Below are 21,436 nucleotides of genomic sequence, written 5' to 3'. Positions count from 1 at the left end.
TCTAAGTTATACTTTTTGTTAAATTAACAAAAAGTAATTACTTCTCATATTACTAGTTGGTCATTGGTTTTTTTTTTTTGTTTGTTTGTTTTTTGTTCCAAAAGGTCCAGCAGAGTTTGGAGGCAAGAGCTGCAACTTTAGTTGGTCCACCACCCACATTTGTTTGTCCTGGTAAAACATTTTTCAGTATTTACACTTTTAAACATTCACATGTGGAAATCGACTAACAATGATTTGATATTTATCTACAGCTATGCCAGCAGTACCGCCACCTCCAGTTCTGCGGCCTGCATTTGTCCCGCATGTCTTACAGAGGCCAGGTAATCAGGAATAGAACTTTGTAAGATGTGTTTTAGTATTTGTCTAAAAGTTTTATTCACCACAAGTTTACCAGTATACTGAAATTATTAGTATATTTAAATCTTTTTTCTTTAATCCAGCAAAGAGTTTTAAAATAATTAGAAATATAATAAAAGTTTAAAATGTAATTACTTATTCTTTTATATGTATCTTAAAAGATCAGAATAGGCATGCATTTCTTTTCTTACATAAATATATCTGTTGAGCCTAATTAATTAATTAACTTTATTAAGCTATATTTTGACATTTTGTTCCCACAAGAGTTATTTTAATGTTTAATGTTGACTTTATTTAATGTCAATAAACCAAAGGTGACTACAGGGCTGTATGGAAACAATGCAAAATAAAAATAATCCCATTTCCTCGCCTACAAGGAGAAAATAAATACCCTTTAATCATAAAATTCCTTGCCACTAAATAAGCTCGCAGCACACAGACCACAAATCGAACTTCAGATTCAACAAAACAATTAATAACCATCTGTTTCAGTATTAAAACACACTCATGTAAGGTCAAATGCTTCTGTAAAATGTTTTTAACATCATTTAATTATTTGTTTATTTAATTTAATGCAGACACCAAATGAGACGTCTCCACTATGACCTGTATTTAAAATATATATATTGTGCTTTATTTATTTATTTTACAGAACATTGTAGAGCACTTAATATAAAAAGTAGGTTTGGGGATAGTGAGAATTTTGATTCTCATTGATTCCCAGTTTTGATTTTAATGTAAAAATAAAATAATAATGTATTATGTTCACGAGGCTATTCAGATTCACTTTCTTCAATCGGATGAAAAATTGTCAAAGGAGACACATTACTGATGCAATTTTTATCATTTACAAGAAAAAAAATCTTAAAAGTTCCAGATCAATTAAATAGGCTTTTTAAACAGGCTACTTTATGCATTAAATAATGAATTTATAGATAAGTGATTTTCTTTATTTGCGATCTATTGCAATCTCATTTTAATACTGTTTTACAGTTTTAACATGCATAAATGCTTTAAATTTTTTTTAATGAAATTCCTTTAACAAATATTTTAGCACATTAAAACTTATCAAAAACATTATGCAAAGGATCAGAAATAAATCGTGCAAAAAAATACAAAACAATCATCCAACACATGCAACGCCATAAAAGACATGCTTAAAAGAGCCCCTATTATGCATTAAAAAGGGTCATATTTTGTTTTTGGGGGGTTTCCTACAAAACAATGTCATTAGCTGCGTCCCAAATGGCACACTATACACTATGCACTCATGCACTATGTACTTATGCACTTACACACTCAACAGGAAAGTATATGTATGTAGTGTTGTCCCAAATGGCACACTAATGTTTTTTTACTAAGCGGAAATTCAAACCGTTTCCCTGATGACGTTTGACGGTTGCCAAATCAGTGAAATAAACGACCGAATTATCAAATATTACCTGCCGTGAGTGTTGCCGCATTCACCATCGGGAGGCGCTATAATCACTCTCGTAGAAGAATTTTGTTCTCACCATCCAAAATAAATAAAGTTATTCAACATGTGCGTCCGATAGCTCCGCCTCTTCCGCTACGTAAGCAAACCTGCGGTCGTTGAGTGCGTGAAGTGTCCATCATTACACACTTCATTTTAGCGGCTGAATGAGTGCATCATCCGGGTAATTAAAGTGCACTTATTATTTTTATAGTTTTCAGTGTGAACACACTACTTACACTATTTATACTTCAAAATGGCGTAGAATAGTGCATAAGTATGCAATTTGGGACGCAGCTATTGTCTTATAATGTGCATTTATATTTAGCTAATTATTTACCTAATTACAAACGCATTTAAATCCGTAAAGAAAGCGGTTTTTAATGCAGTCACGTTTTCAATGTGGTTTTAGATGCAATATGAGAATATTAAGAGTTAACCAGATACAGTACAAGTCGTGTGGAGCGATTACAAGTAACAAAACACAATTAAATGCATAATTTGCAAGCTAGAGAAGACAAAGAGGCAGCCATTTTAATCGCACTCACTTCCACTTGTAAAATTGAGGAGGAAACTGGTCCATGAACTGTGAACTGATAAAGTTCCTGTCAAGCTCTAAAGTCCCATATATTAATAGTCTTTTCTGATGCTTTCTTTAACAAATGTCTGACGAATCCTCCGTTGCAAGGTAGATTATTGCATTAATCACCAGAATGTTCACTTATTATGTTCACTCATCTTCAGTCATGATCAGTCCCACACACGTTAGTGTTTGAACAGAAAGGCACGTTCATGTTTTACCAGATCCGGTGTTCTGGTGATCTGTGCTACCTCCTCAGAATGTGCTCCCGGTAGCTTAATCTGTCATATTTCATCTAAAAAACAGGGTTAGCACATATTGTGAGCTTCAAATGTCTATCAGAATGAACTACCTCCTTAAAGAAGGGTGTAAAAACAGGGGTAGTGCATTTTGTCAGCTTCAAATGTCAATCGGAATGAACTACCACTCTAATAAACAAATTAAATATAAAACTAATGAAAAAAAATGAGGGCAGTAGTTTACTCTGATAGACATTTGAAGCTGCTATGCCCTTTTCTTCATTGGTCAATAGAGTAGTATTTAATTTCGATAGATATTTGAAGCTGACATTGTTTTTACATCCTTATTTAATGTGGTAATTCAGTCTGATAGACATTTGAAGCTGACAAGATGTGCTAAGTCTGTTTTTTTTTTTTTTTTTTTGGAGAAATATGACAGATTAAGCTACCGGTAGTACATTCTGACGAGGTAGCACAGATCATCAGAACACCGGCACTTACGTTCACACTGCAGGCAAATGTGGCCCGAATCTGATTTTTTCCCCCTCATGTGACTCAGGTGATGACAGTGTGAACAGCCCAAACCGCATGGAATCTGATTTTTCAGGTCAGATCTGTGCCACTTTCATATGTAGTCTTAAATCAGACACAGATCTGATGTTTTGCAATGTGAACGGTTATGTCGGATTACATGTGACTTTTACACAATCTTTGAGTGACATGCGTCATCATTTTGTGCTGCAGACATCATCTACACCTCAGCAGCACAGTAGAACAGCACACAGGGCGAGTACTGTACCACAGAAAGTTGGATGTTCAAGTTGAAAAAGATTCTGAAGGCATAACTGGTGCTTGTTAACTAATCAAGTTAACGATTGAGGCACGGGTAGATCGTGAAGCCGAAAAGCGTCTTGGGTGTTGCGGATGGGGGATCTGGGTGCAAATGAGGTAAACTTTCTCTCCAAGAGAAAAAAGGGCAGGTGCTCGAGCATCCAAACTACCCTTCTGCACGTGTCTGCTGTTTATAACGAAGTAAAATTAAATAACTCCACAAACGGAGATAAACCAACTCCGCCTTCACAGCTCAGTCTGCGGCTGCTCATCCCTTGATGAGTTCACTACAACGGTGGTCAAACCGCCACGCACTGCGCTTATCATAAATAACAAACGATCAGTGTTTTTTTTTTTTTTTATCTCAGGCAGGGCCAGAGCAAACTGAACTGCCACTCTAGGCAGAGGACTATCACGCCGCCCTTAACCCCAATGTGAAAACGAAAGTGACCGGTTATGAAAATGAAGTGAGGTGTCGCGGACTTCTTTTCCGGCGCTCTATGCGCGGATATAAATTAGGACGCGCGGGTGCTGAGGGAGGGAGGTGTCGCGGACTGGCGGACACAGCTCTCTCTATTCTTCCGCCCTATGCGTGGATAAAACTGAGGACGCGCGGGTGCTGAGGGAGGGAGGTGTCGCGGACACTGCGCACTTTATTCTGCCGCCCTATGCGCGGATATAACTGAGGACGCGCGGGTGTCGCGTACCTCAATTCTGCCGCCCTATGCGCGGATAAAACTGAGGACACGTGGGTGCTGATGGAGTTGACGCTGACGCTGCCCTCTCTATTCTATCGTCTATGCACGAATATATCTGAAGACGCGGGGGAGGTGTCGCAGACATAACTGAGGACGCAGGTGGTAAGGGAGGTGTTGCAGACGCCGCCCTCTCTATACTGCCGCCCTAGGCGGCCGCCTAGGTCGCCTCTATGGACGCGCCGGCCCTGATCACAGGAGACTTATTTTAGGTCTCAAATGCCGAAATACACAGTAGTTGTAACAGAACAATCATTTACAGTTGATGAATTACAGCACAGTTGTCTGTGAAAAGGGTAATAATCATATAAGCATGATCTGACATTGACAACGTGATTACTCATGCAGCACACACGTGTGTGGATAATTAGACATTTTGTGCTCTCCGTAATGTACTTTAGCCCATGCGGGTCAGTTTAGGACCAGGATCTGTTCACACTGCAAATCTGAAATTGGCCACATTTTTAAGAGCAGTGTGAACAGCTATGCAAAAAAATCAGATCTGAGAAAAAAATCAGATTTGAGCATTAAGCCTCGCAGTGTGAACGTAGCCTTTATGCTTGGTTTTGTTTTGTGACGACGTAGATATAAACAGGCAAAAGATCCAAACAATCACTGAATTATTTAAACGACTCCGAGTTTAATCTTTTATTAAAAAATCTATATTTTTAAACATGGTGCACTTTCAGATTTAAACCTCAGCTGGATGTTTCCATTCGCTTAGAGCTGTGTTGCACACTGCATGAAAGCTCTTTTTCAAAAACCCCATAATAGCGGCTCTTAAAAAATCCATTTATTTCATTCTTTTTTTTTTACAGCTGGAGGTCACAGAATGCCGATGATGCGTGGTCCACCTCCTCATGGCATGATAGCACCTCCGCTTCCCAGACCACCGCCTCCTCCACCTTCAATGATGGCTCCACCTGTGGTGGGGCCCCCTCAGCCCCCTATGGCTCCAGTTGGACCCCCTATGGGACCAATGCCACCAGTGTGTATCTTTTGAATTATATTCAGCCGTCGATTTCTTCGCTTTAAAGTCCGCGTTATAAATGTTTTTCATCATTGGCAGGTTGGAGGTATGAACCCTATGGCTTTAGGGCCACCGCGGTCTATGACTCAAGCCCCTGCGAAGATCACACCCAGTGTTATCCAGGCGGCCCCCACCGTTTACACAGCACCTCCTGTCTCAAAGAGAATCGACCTCAAGAGCCAGAAACAAGCACGCATGGTAAGTTAACAGCACACTTCGGTGTCCTGTTTCATTAAGCTAAAAAGAATTAGATTGTAGAATATGCTGTTATTTTTTTATGAAATATCAATAATAAAATCTCAAAACTTAATTTTTCTATGACCAATAATAAATCACGACCATACAATGAATATGCAATGACAAAAACATTTACTGTGTGATAAAGCCTATTAGAATGCAGCTAGATTAAGAATTTAATTAGTTATAAAATTGTGTTCAGCTTTTATTTTAAAATGATTAGTAATATCACACATTCATTCAGCATGTAGTATTATAATAAGAGTGTAAATATTTCATTATATAAGCATACTTTTTAAATTTCAGTTTAATTTGAGTGAGTTACTTTTTTTCACTATATTGTCTATATATATATATATATATATATATATATATATATATATATATATATATATAGTTTTTTAGTTTATTCAGTTAGTTTAATTATTTAGTTCCCCATTAGCACTCAACATGAACCTAACATTTAAATACATGTTACACAATACACATTATATCCACCTTTATTTATTATATCAGATGCATTCTATGAAATATGTAAACCCTATTTTGTCCTACAATTAATTCCTATACATCATCCTGCTATATATACAGAATTCCCAGATGTGCCTTAACTGCTTTTTAAAAATTATTTTAATGTCAGTTTGTTTGTGTTTTGCCAACAAAATTTTTTTTGAAAAATAAAACATATAAAAACATGAAATTACTCAATAAAATGACCTCCATTCTTTATTAAATTTCAAACTTTGTGAAATGCAGCCAGTAGTAGGAAAAAAACTGATTTTTAAAATTTTTTTTTAAACTAAAGACATAATGAGATTGTTTACACAAGAATTACAAGGCTCATGAACATTTACTAAAAGAAGAAAATTCCCCATATATATATATATATATATATATGTGTTGTGAAAATGTCAGGTTTTAAGAAAATGTTAAATGTAATAGAGCCCCGTTACATTTTTCCTTCATTCCTTTACTGAAATGGCAGGTGACAGTCAAACCAAGCAGATCTGTGCTGTCTGAAGAAAAGGTGGACACTCATCTTTCTGAAAATAAAAAATTACTTAAAAATAGACTGAAACTGAGTTCCATATACAAACTAAATTGATTTTTTCTTTTTATTTGTTTAACTACTACAATATTAATTTTTTTTTATAAGCAGCTGTTTGGTTTTGAGTATAAAGAAGGATTTGTTTTATTTGCTGCAAAGCAAAAACCCCAGAAGTATAGCTCTATCACGGTTTATATGTAAAAGAAAAAAACAAGATCATACTTTTCTAATGTTCGTTTAAATACATTTAAAAAATTAAATCAGAGAAATCCTCTAGCTTTTTTTCCTTTTTTTTTTGCTGTGTCGAAAACATACCGAACCATGACACCACTGTTTCGTATCGAAGCGGACTATGATTTTTGTGAACCGTTACACTCCCAATATATATATATATAAAATGTATTCATTCATTCATTTTTTTTTTCTGCTTAGCCCCTTTATTAATTAGGGGTTGCCACAGCAGAATAAACCGCCATTGTTATATATATATATATATATTTTTTTTTATTATAGAAAAGTGATATTTATAAACCTTTGGCTATTTCATGGCAAAACTAAATCAAATTTATAGAGAAGTTGATATGGCAATAAATACAAAACTCTCTCTCTTTCTTAAAGTTCCTCTTTCAACTTGATTAGTTGCAACTCGTGCAACTCATGGAAAACTTCAGAAAGGCTGGCCATTTTTAATTATTTTGTTTTCCATGCATGCATTAAATTAAATAAAATTAAAAAAACTAATTTAAAAAAAAATTATCAAATTAAAAAAAAAAAAAACTAGTGTGTGTCTTTATGAAATTGCAAGTTGCTTGTTCTTCCATTGCAGTGCTTTCGTGATCCAGGGTGTATATAGAGAAATCAGAGAGTGGAATTCAATGCCTTTCAAGACTCTTTCTATACATTTTAACTCCTCATCTCCTCATTAGTATTTAACCGGTAACATTGACGACATTGTACTTGCAGTATATTTATTAAATACTGATTGTAACAAACTAACCCTAAACCAGGGGTCACCCGTCTCGTTCCTGGAGGTCCGGTGCCCTGCAGGGTTTAGCTCCAACTTGCCTCAACACACCTGCCTGTGTGTTTCAAGTATACCTAGTAAGACCTTGATTAGCTTGTTCAGTCGTGCTTGATTTAGGTTGGGGCTAAAATCTGAAAGACTCCGGACCTCCAGGAACGAGATTGGTGATACCTGCACTAAACAGAAACATTATTAATATACTCAATACAAATGTTAATCCAGCAGGGGGCGCCTACGTTGTTGCCTTGATTCCTAAAGTAAGCAAAGTAGTGTGATGTCAAATCTAGCAGGATTTTATTGATTTCATAAACTACACAGCATCCGGATATTTGCAAGTTAAATTAAGGCAAACATTAGCATACAATTACATATTGTATAATCAAAAACTATATAAAATGTAATACCTTTAAAATAGCATTGAAGGCTTAAATTTATCTATATTGATTTGTCAGCTTTTACTTTTTAAGACCCCACGGACACCCTGTGATCATCTGAATGTGCACTTCTTCACAGGAGCAGTTGTCAGCACTGGTGGCAGAACAGCAGGCTGCTGTCTTGGCCGCTGGGCTGCTGGACTCCAAGAAGGAAACGGCCAGCGATGATAGTGTGATCGGGCCAAGCATGCCGGAGCCTGAGCCTGTACATGTGGAGGTTTGATATTCATTCTTTCATTTTTCTTCCGCATAGTTCCTGATATATGACAGCAGTTTGAACCACCAATTACTTTGGCATATGATTTATGTGGCAGATACCCTTCCAGCCACAACCAAGCACTGGGAAACACCCATACACTCTCTCATACACATACACACTCCAATCCAACAGCCATTTTTTCTTATTTTAAACTATTATTATTGTTATTTACACCTTTAAGACGCATCAAAAAGCAGCTGTTGGTTTAAAAGATAAAGACAATGCTATTTTTATATATTTAATATTTCTTCATAGTATTTATTCATATTTTGAATTCAGTTAGTAAACGAAACAGTATAAGGAACTAACCTTTATCGAGAGAACTCTTGATATGATCATTTTTCTTTCACATGTGCACAGCCTGTCGATACCAGCACAGAAGATAAGAAGAAAGGGAAACAGGAGAAAGTGAAGAAATGCATCCGTGTTGCAGCCGGCGTCTCATGGGAGGACACCAGCCTATTAGAGTGGGAAACAGGTGTGACCATACATACATACATGCATACATACATACATACATACCTTCATTCATTTTCCTTCAGCTTAGTCTCTTTATTCATCAAAGGTCACCACAGCAGAATGAACCGCTAACTTATCCAGCATGCATTTTATACAGTGGATGCTCTTCCAGCTGCAACCCAATACTGGGAAACATCCATACACACTCATTCACACACCTACACTACGGCCAATTTTCATTCATTCTTTCATTCATTCATTTATTCATTCATTTTCTTTTCAGCTTAGTCCCTTTAATAATCAGGGGTTGCCACAGCAGAATGATTCGCCAACATATCCAGCATATGTTTCACATAGCGGATGCCCTTACAGCTGCAACCCTGTACATGGATACACTCTCACATGCACACACATGCACTATGGCCAATTTAGTTTATTCAATTCACCTATACCGCATGTCTTTGGACTGTGGGGGAAATTGGAGCACCCAGAAGAGAACCCACGCCAACACGGGGAGAACATGCAAACTTCACACAGAAACGCCAACTGACCCAGCCTGGACTTGAACTGCGACCTTCTTGCTGTGAGGCGACAGTGCTAGCCACCGTGCCACCTCAACTGTGCCTCTTCTGTGACCAAACAATCTTCTCTTTTTTTTAACCTTTTTTTCTTACACTTAACCCTGGAACATTTCACACTTTTAATTTAGAAGTACAGTTAATAAAAAAAATTGTATTAGTGGATGCACAATGCTCAATGTACAGTTGAAGCTAACATTTTTAGGCCTCTTGTGATTTATATTTTTTTTCTTTTCTTTTTTAAATATTTCCTAAATGATGTTTAACAGAGCAAGGAATTTTTCACAGTATTTCCAGTACTAAAATGTTTTTACTTCTTGAGAAAGTCTTATTTGTTTTATTGTGGCTAGAATAAAAGCAGTTTTTAATTTATTTTGATCAATTTTAAGGTCAATATTATTAGCCCCCTTAAGCAATATATATATATATATATATATATATATATATATATATATATATATATATAAAAAAAAAAATATATATATATATATATATATATATATATATATATATATATATATATATATATATATATATATATATAAACTAGAAACTTTTATAAGAAACTTTTGTTGAAAAATTGCTTACCTAGGGTAAGTTATGAGCAGTGTGCCAAAGTAAAGCAACATAATCTAGAATATACTGAAATAATCTTTGTTGTTCCTGTCATCTCAGATGATTTCCGGATATTCTGTGGAGATCTGGGGAATGAGGTGAATGATGACATTCTGGCAAGAGCATTCAGCCGGTATCCGTCCTTCCTGAAGGCGAAGGTTGTTCGAGACAAACGCACTGGGAAAACGAAGGGTTACGGCTTCGTCAGTTTTAAAGATCCCAATGATTATGTGCGCGCCATGAGAGAAATGAACGGTGAGTTAATGAAGATTTTTACATTATCAGAAACAACAAAATATACATTTTACATTATAAATATTTCACTTTTTCTGCATTTTCTATTTGAAGTAATGCATTTATTCAGCACATTAAAGTCATCAAAAGTGCTTGTGAAAATATATTCTAATTTTTTATTTCTTATTATCTATTACTATCATTACTTTATTATCTATTATTATCTATTACTATCACTTTTAACAATTTTAAGTTTGTCAAAAAATATATACATTAGGCTGCATAAATGTTTTGATAAAGGGTCATGTCATGCTGAAGACTAGAGTAATGACAGCTTTGATATCACAAAATGTGATATTTAAAATGCATCGAAATATATTGCAGATTTTGAAAAGTGTGATGATATTTTATAGTAACCCTTTTTGATCATGATGTTGTAAGCATAAGAGAAGTTTCACAGTGTTCTCTATTATATTGTTCTTTTGTTAATAAAAGTGTAATACGTTTTTTAAAAATAATTTTTCACGTCAAATATTATTAGCTTACTAATCCGAAGGTAAGTGAATTAGTATTATTTGCAAAATATTTTTTTATATAAAATATCATACACTGTCATCATGGCAAAGACATAAGTACTTAGTTATTAAAAGTTAGTTATTTAAAATGATTATGTTTAAATGTGTGTTAAAAAACTTATTAAACATTGTTATCAACATTGTTAAATAGGGCTGTGCGATAAGAGCAAAAGAAACCCATCACCATTTTCTTGAACAATGTGCGTGCGTCGTCGTCAAACTCAAGTAAGGCTCTGATGTTCTTCTTGACCACATGTCAGTAGTTGCTTGTACTTTTTTTTTTTTTTTTTTTTTAACTTGTCCACAGATTTTTTTTTGCCATATATAGGTCATAGACCTCTTTGTGATGCTGCTGGTAATGCCTAGTTCACACTAGAGGATTTTAAGCCTGATTTGAGCCCGATTTGGAAGTTAAGCTCGCCGACAGATCGGGCTGTGATCGCCGACACCTCGCAGACGGAAATCCAACATTCAGCATGCTAAATATTCCAGAGCAGTCGGCCGACTCAACCCCACGTGTGGTCAGATGTAGTGACGAGCTGCAGCCAATGAGAGAGCATATGAGCATGAGCTGAATGGCTGTGTGTTCAGGAGCTCAGCAGAAACATCTGTGATTGGTCAGAATGGGCATCGGTGCACTCGCTTCATTCTGCGTTAACACAGACATGAGATATGGCTATATTAACAGTGGAACTAGAATTCTGTAACTATTAGAATTACCATACTGCTCATTCTGACCGTTCTCATATAAAACGCCATATTGTCACAACATATTTACATTCAAAGCTATTATTGAGATATTAAAATTAAGCTTTGAATGTCTGGCATCATATTTAATGACACCATTACCCTAAAAATATAATATTTTTTTGGTAATACAGCCTATAAATATGTAGTTAAGATACTAAAACACTTAAAGGCTTGGCTTTCATTTTCACTTTCAAACAGGAGCTTTTTAACAGCACAGAATATGCTGTTTTGAAAGATATCTGAAGTAAATTGATGTTTTTGCCATCAGAAAGTTTTGTTTATGTTAGCAGGAAGTTGCCAGGCAAGAAAATACACACATATTTAAAGTCACAGTGAAAAGTATCAGACATGCATGCAGTCATTTTAACCAATATGGTAATTTAAGGCAGAAATGCTCAGTTCTTTACTGTTTTGTAATAAAAAAATAACAATGTCAGAAAGAAATACACTGATAGTTAGAAAACGGCAGGGTGTTATAAATATGTTAGTTTTATTTCAAAGAGTTATAAAATTACAAAAATTAAAAACTCTCTGTGTATCTATCCACTCAAACCTTGCAGATGAGTGATTAATCCGCTCATAAATCAGCTGATTTGACGATGTTTTTAAATGCTTTCTCCAAAGCTTGAAAAGCTGTCAGTGATGTAATCAGCACACAAGCAGCCAATAGTGTTCAGCTTTTTCTGACGACTCCTCCCTCAAATTTTCATTGGCTGTGGTTTGGTAGCTTGAATGAGCTGATGGGGAATGAGATGTTGTCAGATCATGTAGTGTGTGACCCCCCTCTTGTAGATCGTTCACGGAGTGTTGCGTAGTGTGAACACCACAGAGATCAAAAGACACAAAGTCAGGTCATGTAGTGTGAACAGCACAGCGATCTGCTGATGTTTAAAATCCTGTAGTGTGAACTAGGCTTAAGGAGGCCCTTCACATATCGCATCTTTTGCGTGCACAAGTTCGCTATTAATAATGGAGTTGTGCAGCTTGCATCCACGTTTTCCAGGCGCACCTATTTGAAACATCCCTTTTCAGACCATCTTAATTTTGAACTTTTCAGAATGCCACACCGCGAGTCACATAACAAGAGCTGACCGATCAGCTTTATACTTGGTATAGAATATACACATTTCGGTAGATTAATTACCTCAGACATACAAAGGACACCTAAACAGCAATGCTTTGTTAGTTTGTCATCCTCTGAGAAAACGGTTGATGGTGCGACAAACGGCAAAGGAGCTCGAGCGCAAAACGCTAAAGGAAGTGATGCGCTCGCACTTTCCACTCACTTTTATATCCGATATGTGACTGACAGGTCTTACAAATGACCTGGTTCTGTGATACATCAGCCTTCCTGTATCCAAAGTAATCCCACACCACATATGTTGACTTTTTTTGGCACCAAGTGCTCCTGTGCTGGACTCATCAATCGCATGCAGGCTATTCAGTATAAACACTCTCGTTTTTCCCTGGAGTCTCCCGTATTTCAGACCCATCTCCCGTTTTGTTCGTTCTCCTGGAAAACTCCCTGAATTCCAAGTTTTTGGGATAGTCCGGCTAGCTATTTGGTTCAGTCCCCATGCGCACCGAACCCAACGCGCAACCATCTTCATACTCGCTCCCCGCCCTTCAGTTCACTGGCACCTCCCCACGCTCTTCACTTAGCGCACACCCCCCCCAGCCCCAAACAACCAACCGCCTCCCCCCCGCCATTTTCCCACTCTTCACTTCGCGCGCACAACGGTTCAAATAGCATATTGTGGGAACATCATGCTGTCAGACGATTTCGTGCATGTCCAAATCGCAACTTCAAAGCTATTTCAATTAATCGCACGGGGAAAATATTTGAAAAATGATTTACTTTTCTAATAATTATTTCTTCAACTGTTTATTTAGTGTATTTATTTATCATGTTTATTTATTTTTGACAATAAATTAAGACAATATTAAACAACCAAGCAAACACATCATTCGCTTTAATAAACCCATTTTCAATTCTTTAAAAGATTATTTATTTCTATTTTTATTAATTATTAATAAGACCCATAACTCGAGTATAAGATGTGTTCAGAGCATCTGAAATGGAAATGGCTTTTTATTTGTTTATTTTTATATTTTTTAAAGGCCATCATGCTCCATCTAAACACATACACTCTCTTGTTTTTGGCTTCAGGGAGGTATGTGGGCAGCAGACCCATCAAGCTGAGAAAGAGTACATGGAAGGATCGCAATCTGGAGGTGGTGCGTAAGAAACAGAAGGAGAAGAAGAAGTTGGGACTGAGATAATCCATCTGTACTTAAACTGTGGACTCGATTTGTGTGTGTGTGTGTCAACCAGGACGATTATAATGGAGGAGTCAGTAAAACACTTGTATTAGTTGCAAATAAACAAGCATCACCTTCCTATTTGGCCCTCGTTACTAATAAATCGACATTTAGTTGTAGATGTATTATCACGCACTGAATTCTGGCCCTCTGTTAAATAGTATAAATTCTGTCACTTGTCCAGAAAGCTTCAGGAGAGAGTTTTATACCTATGAAATGTGGTTTGTATATCGAATATGTTAGTTTTGTTTTTCAAGATGTAGTCGTTAAGGAAGGTGATTGTCTTTGCTTCAATACAAGGTGGCTGTTTCGAGTAATATCTGTAAAAATGCTAATATTTCCAATAAACTGAGGATTTTCTTTAGGTTTTAATTCAGAACATTGAATGCCCAAACATTAATTCTGATAACAACCACCAGGTGGCTTCCTAAAATGCTATAATTTCTGAATTGCAAATGTTGTTTTAACCCTCTTGTAAATTAAAGTTAATATTACTCATAATTAGGCCCACACAAAATCTGCGCAGATTTTTGTCCCATCATTCTAGCACAGGTGTCAAATTCAGTTCCTGGAGGGCTGCAGCTCTGCACAGTTTAGTTCCAACCCTAATTAAACACACTTACCTGTAGGTTTCAAACAATCTTGTAGGACTCGAATAGTTTAATCAGATGTTTTTAATTGGGGTTAAAGCTAAACTGTGCAGAGCTGCAGCCCTCCAGGAACTGGATTTGACTCCTGGTGTTCTATGGAGTCAATCTAGGGCCTTATATACTTACAAAATAAAAGAGAGTCAAAGGAACTTGGATGTTTTTGGCAGGCCCCGACCTACTGGGCTCTCATAGTTATTTACATTAGATGTTGCCTATGCTATTGGTGTCAATTGGAAGGAATGCGTCAATAGAGCTGCCATTTTAGTACAGGGTAGCACTCCTTTGACCAAGCTGCAGTGGAGGACTGTGGCCATCCAGAGCCAGAAATATACACACATATATACATAAATCTATGATTGGGAGTTTTCCTGGAGGTCAGTATGCAAATATTTATTTAAATTATAATTTTACATCACTTCTCTAGATCGATGGATATGTGACCGCAAGGGTATTGCTGACAAAGAGCATTTATTTGTGTGTGTAACGCCGCCAGTCCTACGCCACTCAACCAGTTTTGAGCTGGAATCGAACTGGAAACCTTCCGCATGGCAGTCGGTTGCTCTACCAAGGAGGTTAAAGACCATAGCTGCCTATGGCACCTTTAGAGGTCAGAGGAGTGAGGTTTTACATGCAATGCACTTCACTAGCTGGCCTCCGTTACATGTGCATGGAAATGTATTATCCTCCTCCCTATTAAATTTGATGTAATCCGTGTCCTGAAACACACACCCTCTCCTGCTTTCACTTCTAATGCTAACGTTGGGAGCGATTCGTTTGTGAATGAATCTCCACTCTGAACGACTCGTTCACTTAGGCGACAATAATACAAGTTTCTGGCACCGCAGCGTCTTGTTGTCATATTTCATATACATTGTTTGCTTATTTTATTCAACAAAACTAGCATAAGCCTGGTGTCAAGTGTGAGTTGGTGCTACTTTCTTTATGATCTGTGCAGTAAGAAACTGTATTATCATCAACACTTGTTGAGCACAAAAGTTCGTAACATACAAAAACATAAAAATCGAAATCTTACCTATGAAATGTTCTGCCTGTGTGCTTTGTTTTCTTTGTTTGCTTGTTACTACACTCGTACACTGCACTGAAGTCCAGCATCTTCACATTGGCTTTAGTCTTGACTAGTGCGGTTGAATGACTTTTGTCCTGGGAGCACTGTACAAATGTGGAGGCGCTATTGACACATGCTCAGGGTCTGTATGTGATATCTAGTGTATCTATCTATGCTGGGCTGTAAGACAACCTCGGTGATACTGTGTCTCCAGGTGATGACTACGCTTAAAGGTCTGGGCCTGCCATAAACGCCCAAGTTCCCTTGCCTCCACCCCTTGTCAAATCGGCCACAAAGTGAAACACTCAGAAATGTGAGGTGCAAAGTGAAAACAGCATTGCAAGCTCACGGTTGACTAAAAAGCAAATCAAAATGAGCAATGCAATTGAATGGACTGGTTTTGTAAAGGCAATGCTATAAAAATGTTTTGCAAATATATATAGGTTTTTTTATTGAAAATATTTAGTTTTTTTTTTTTTTTTTTGCTCTTTTTATTTGGAGTTCTGTTCTGTCATTTTTATTTCTCAACTTATTTTCTCTTTGCAGTTTTTTATTATTGTTAGCAAAATTATTTTTTTATTTCTCAAAAATTTAGTTTTGCTTTGTGATTTTTAGAGATTTGCATTTATTTACTTATTTTTTTACTCAGTACTGTATTTTTTATTTGCTAAGCTTTCTTTTATTTTGCAAGTATATATGGTATATGGCTCTAGATTGACTCCATATCATTGAGTCTATTTATTTACAATATCTATTTATCTAAATTTGTTTACATTTAGATTTATTCAGTATTTAAATTAATTTATTAGTAGTAATATTAATGACTAAGATGAAAATGTTTATGATTTATTGACAATAGTTTGTAAAGTAATATTTTCTGGCTTTATATATATATATATATATATATATATATATATATATATATATATATATATATATATATATATATATATGAGAGACTTGCTTTGTTTACTGGATAATTTGATTTGCATTGTAAACATTAAATAAAGATTAAAAAGGTATTACTTTTATTTAATATACTAAGTTTTTAGTTATACTCCAAAAAAATCATCCTGCATATATCTGGAGGATTTTATTTCCAAAATTTTTAGCAGAAATGGCAAAAATTGTCCACAGATTCTGTGTGGCCCTAATATTAACACTGCAAATAGTCAGCAGTTTATTAATTGTGAAGTATAAGCTCTCATGTTTACTGATGGTTGCAAACCAAAAGGTTTTTTCTCTCTCACCACACGCCCACTTGCATGAGATTCTAAAAGACTCATTTCCTAAAGCGGCTGTGAAAAAAAGCAGAAATGGCTCGCGTATCAACATCAACCTGTCTGACAAACAACTGAGAGAATACACACATCAACACCAGGAGAAAATGCAGCGAAGAGCCACATGTGAGTTTTTAGCTCTTCATTGCAAGTTTATTGATGTGTGGTTGTGTTTAGATGCCATGGTCTTAAAAAAACATGTTTATAAGTTGTATCAGTGTTCATCTTAACATCTTATCTGTGGTTAGTTTCTCTTTTCACTAATTCATGTTGAGTTGGTTCACAGATAACTATGCAAGCTCCACATTTGCTTACTCTGATAATGGGATATACAGGCTGTTCAACAATAACATTGTGGTCTGGTCAACGATTAAAGTGTTCTTATTCTTATATATGATCGTATTCATAAGGTATTATATAATATTTCATATATCACTATGGTACTGGTATTATATTTAAGTTCAGGGTTTTTTTAAAAACTATCAGGTAGCTGCTTGAGATGATCTTAATAATATCGTACGATAGCGCTGTGCCATCGTTTTGCATATCCGTGACGTACTTTAAAAAACTGATATCTCCCTTTGCCATAATTTGATTATTTATGTCTAATAAATACTTATAATCGCAAATCTATATTAAGTTAATTTCCTGGCATCGTTATTTTGTTAATTCTACTGGATGACGACTGCGCGCCCCCGCCCATTGAACAGCGGCGCGCTCCAGTCTTCCTTTTGTCCAACGGGCCACCTCGGGTGGAACACTCCATTCTGGAAAAGAGGGAGATCAGCTTGCTTATCCCTCCTAAAATTAAACTTAGTTTATCGCAGTCAGCGCTGTTATCACATCAAACGAAAGTTAATACCTATATTCACTTCTAAACATTTCATAACTCCTTAATACACTTGTAAAACTATCTTCAGATACGTTTAGGTAAAAGAAAGTCCACCCACGAGATTGTTTTCGGAGCAGCAAAGAACCCCTCAGTTCTCCCAGCGAGCATAGAGCTGAGATGGGCGGGAGAGCAGAACACGCGGAGACGATGCCGCTGTTCCGGGGAAATTGCTTGATTTGAGTCTCCTGCCTGGGTGAATTGTTTTCGGATGTCATATTAGCGACAATATGCCTCTGCGTGGTATTTCTGGAGTTGTTTGAGGACGCGCTGGATCTATCTTCCTCCTCTTCCTCTTTCGGCTGTTTATTGGGGTTCTCTGCTCTTACGGCGCTCAATCTTCGGCGTCTGTTTGAGTCAGATTATTAACCCGCTATCTGGGAAATAAAACCAGGATGTAAGGAAAAGCGTTGATGTGGGAAGGAACTTTAGGAACGCATCCTGGTCCAAACACGGAGCCCTGCTGGTCCCTCCCGCCGAAGCTGGAGATAGGGATGGTGGTAAGTTGTATTTCTGTGTTAAAACCTTCACAGACAGCCTCAGTTGTTTATCGGTTTTCCACAGCACACCATTTCAGCCGCCTCCACTTTCCTCCTACTGATGGAGTTGGTTGTATTGATGCTGTTGTTGCCATTAGTTACAAGATCAGCATCAGCAACACACTACATCTGACAAACTGCTTTTGTCTCTCATATGATGTGGCTAGAAAGGGGTTCACTGTTGTTTTGGGGTTTGAGCCCCTCCCTGTTAACCATTCCCACCCATCACTGTTTCATTATGAGTACAGTTCCTTTATTAGGCATAATTTCTTTGCTAACATGGACTCGTGTTCAGTATGTTTCAGTTGACATGCATATGCATCATCTTTTGTTTTGCTTCCATCAAAGAGGCCATCAGCACTTCCTCTTTTGCTCTAACAAAGAGATGTCCAGAAACTCTGTTCCTCATTTAGTATTCCAAGTGGCTGTATGCATGCATTCACACACTCTACAGAGGCTCTTTTTCAGTCGTCTAGACTAATGTTGTAGATCTGATTATTGTTTGATCGGTGGTTTGTTTAAAAGCAGTTGTCCTGCCGGTTTTCCTGAAGTCTCACTAACTGACAAACATGCTCAGTTTGTTCAAGCGTGTGGCTTGACATCTTGGGAAACACTGGTCTGTGTTAATGCTTAGTCAACATTGACTAAAACCAGTCATCAGTTGAAATGCAGCTAAACTTCTTTGTAAATCTCCTCGAAGAGTTGCAGAAATCAAAGAATTTCCTCTTTTGCATATTAAAGGAATGAGATTATGTATAAACCAACCATGGTGGCTTTTAGCTGTAGATTTTCTGCCTGAATCAAATACTTTATTCATATAAAAATGAAAATGCTGTCATTGTTTACTCTCTCTAATGTTTCTCCAAACCAGTATGACTGACTTTATGGTGTGGAGCAACAGTGGAGAGGTTATTTTAAAGTAAACAATGGAAATGGAGGGGGAGAAGTGACTGTGGATAGGTAAAGATAAAGATATATAAAGTTATATGACAGGTTTGTGTATGGAATATGGGCTGGTAGAAGATTCTGACGGTATGATAACCTCGGATAGAAATGTTTTCACAGTATTGTGATTACTGCTCCAACATAAGTTCTTTTTCAATTTCATCATTTGATCTCTTATTACAAAATCGCATGACTTTTTTAATGCACATACTGGAATTTATTAGGTAAAAGTGTTTGCATCATAGTTTCTGTGCATCTTTTCTAATTGCATGATAAGTTTATCCTACTCTGTTATGCGCATACGTTTTTTTGGCCCTTTTTAAGAAGTTATGTGCATCTTGGTGTTTCCATCAACCATTCTTTTGTGCACATAAAAATAAGTGGATTGAAACATAGCTAATGAAAGTGGCGGTTAGTTGAACCACAGCCAGTAAAATTATTGGTCATGCATGCACATGTAACAAACAAACAAGACTTAATGTGAGTTGATGCCTTAATTTTCACGAAAAAGTTTTTGATTAGATGTAAAAACTTGAAAAACAAATATGACATTAAGTTAAGTTAATATCAGAGATGCTCTGATTGATTGGCTGGAGATCAGTATTAAAAAATGTAACTACATGTCGCCATGATGCATAAGCTCTGTGATTGGTCGGCTCATAATATTATGAGGATACTTAGGGCTGGGCGATTATTCGAAAAGTAATCGAAATTGACATTCAGAACCTATAATCAATCAAATTTTTCCAGGTCAATTTTTTTTCAATTACTTTCCCTAAGGGGTGTGAAGTCACATGACCCCGCTTTGTTTACATTTCTGTGTCGAGCATAGCACATGGTCTGGCGCAGCCTTCACGTAATCGCATACTTCTCGCCATGATTAATGCCTATGCTAACACCTCAAAAAATGTAACTTCGCGTCGCGATGACACATAGGGCAAGCTCTGTGATTGGTCGGCTTGGTAGTGTTGACTAGTGTGAACGGTGCAGAGAGAGCAAAAAAAATGTAATAAATAAAAGAATTGTTCATTAATCATAATTGAGTTAAAATGTTCAATTAATCGAGATTTTAATTTTAGGCCCAATTGCTCAGCCCTAAGAATACTTATTATTGTCATATTATAATATTATTGCAATTTTAAATGTAATGCGATTTTTATATTGCAATATATCAACTAACTGATGTCCCTAATGGGAAACTTTGGCAACATCTATTTTAACTAAACAAACATTTCTCTCTTCATCATTAAAATGTCCTTTCTGTTGTGAAAAAAGGGTTTTTCAAGCAAACAAACTGAGCAACAATTAAAAGAAAGCTGTAATAATAAATGTTGTGTGCATCTACACTATGCTGGTATCTTTAGTTATCTAATGCATGCTGAAAGTGACTCGGCTAAGTAATGTAAAGAAGTCGAATTTAATGTTTAACTAAATGGGATTATAAAATATTGCTGGCATATCAGTTTGGCATGCATTTATCAATATAGTAATGCCACAAAAATATCTCTATCTGTATAGATATTTACCTCCACCTTTATTATAACCAGTCTTTTCAGATTTCATTGTTAAGCATAACAGGGCACTGTTAATATCACCCCCTTTTCATTTTTAAAAATGTAAATTGTTTTGGTTTTTCACATAAATTAAATGTACGATTTTTTTAGATAACCTTGAAAGCTGGGAACTTCCTTGTTTTTAAGTTTCGTTAAGCTCTTCTCATATTGTCAATCAATAAAAAAATGATTAATGCATGAAAATTGTATACAAGTATCCTATTTCATAAGCCAACAGTTTTAAATCAGTAGAAGTTTATTTACCCCACCCCTGATATAACCTTTCCTTTCATATTTCATAGTCAAGCATAACAGAGTGCTGTAAATATCACCTCCTTTTGATTTTCACAGAAAAAAAAAATGTTTGTTTGAGTTCTTCACATAAATTAAATGTACATATTTTTAGATATCCTTGAAAGCTGGGGAACTTTCTGGTTTTTAAGTTTCGTTAAGCTCTTCTCATATTGGCAATAATAAAAAGTGATTAATGCATGAAAATACTTGCATATATCCCATTTCATAAGGCATAATCATAGTTGTAAATCAGAAGAAGTTAATTTTCCTATGTTGATTCGAGATCGGTGTTGCGTTAAGTCTTGGATTTATGTGGTCATTGACAGATCTGGAACAGCGTACAGAGAAAACTCATGACCAGAGCGAGTGATTGGCTGGGTGTGATGAAGCAGTAGGCGATCTAGGTGTTTAATTACTGC

General features: G+C 36.3%; 2 protein-coding genes across 13 annotated transcripts in view; both read left to right on the top strand.

Annotated features, from left to right (window-relative positions):
* The window catches only part of rbm42 (RNA binding motif protein 42), a 16,394-nt gene extending 2,319 nt beyond the window's left edge, over positions 1-14,075 (top strand). Inside the window, 8 exon segments of the mRNA NM_001003850.1 lie at positions 105-171; positions 252-320; positions 5,055-5,224; positions 5,306-5,464; positions 8,089-8,226; positions 8,629-8,746; positions 9,981-10,175; positions 13,650-14,075. Coding sequence (NP_001003850.1) covers positions 105-171; positions 252-320; positions 5,055-5,224; positions 5,306-5,464; positions 8,089-8,226; positions 8,629-8,746; positions 9,981-10,175; positions 13,650-13,762 — 1,029 coding nt within the window. The 3' untranslated portion in view covers positions 13,763-14,075.
* A 2,659-nt stretch (positions 14,076-16,734) lies between these two features.
* Positions 16,735-21,436, top strand: part of arhgap33 (Rho GTPase activating protein 33) — a 97,058-nt gene continuing 92,356 nt past the window's right edge. For 6 of the 12 annotated variants that reach the window (XM_087287885.1, XM_087287883.1, XM_087287891.1 and 3 more), the window contains exon 1: positions 17,798-18,186. In XM_087287885.1, the coding sequence (XP_087144011.1) occupies positions 18,100-18,186 (87 nt within the window). In that variant the 5' untranslated portion in view covers positions 17,798-18,099. Of the gene's footprint in view, positions 16,924-17,797; positions 18,187-21,436 lie in introns of those variants that run through there. The other 6 variants (XM_087287881.1, XM_087287882.1, XM_087287893.1 and 3 more) reach the window with 6 other exon arrangements.

This window comes from Danio rerio, chromosome 16 (genome assembly GCF_052040795.2).
Source record: "Danio rerio strain M-AB ecotype USA chromosome 16, GRCz13ab, whole genome shotgun sequence".
Taxonomy (NCBI): Eukaryota; Metazoa; Chordata; class Actinopteri; order Cypriniformes; family Danionidae; genus Danio; species Danio rerio.
The sequence above is the reverse complement of the archived record's forward strand: the minus strand, read 5'-3'. Positions and strand labels throughout refer to the sequence as shown.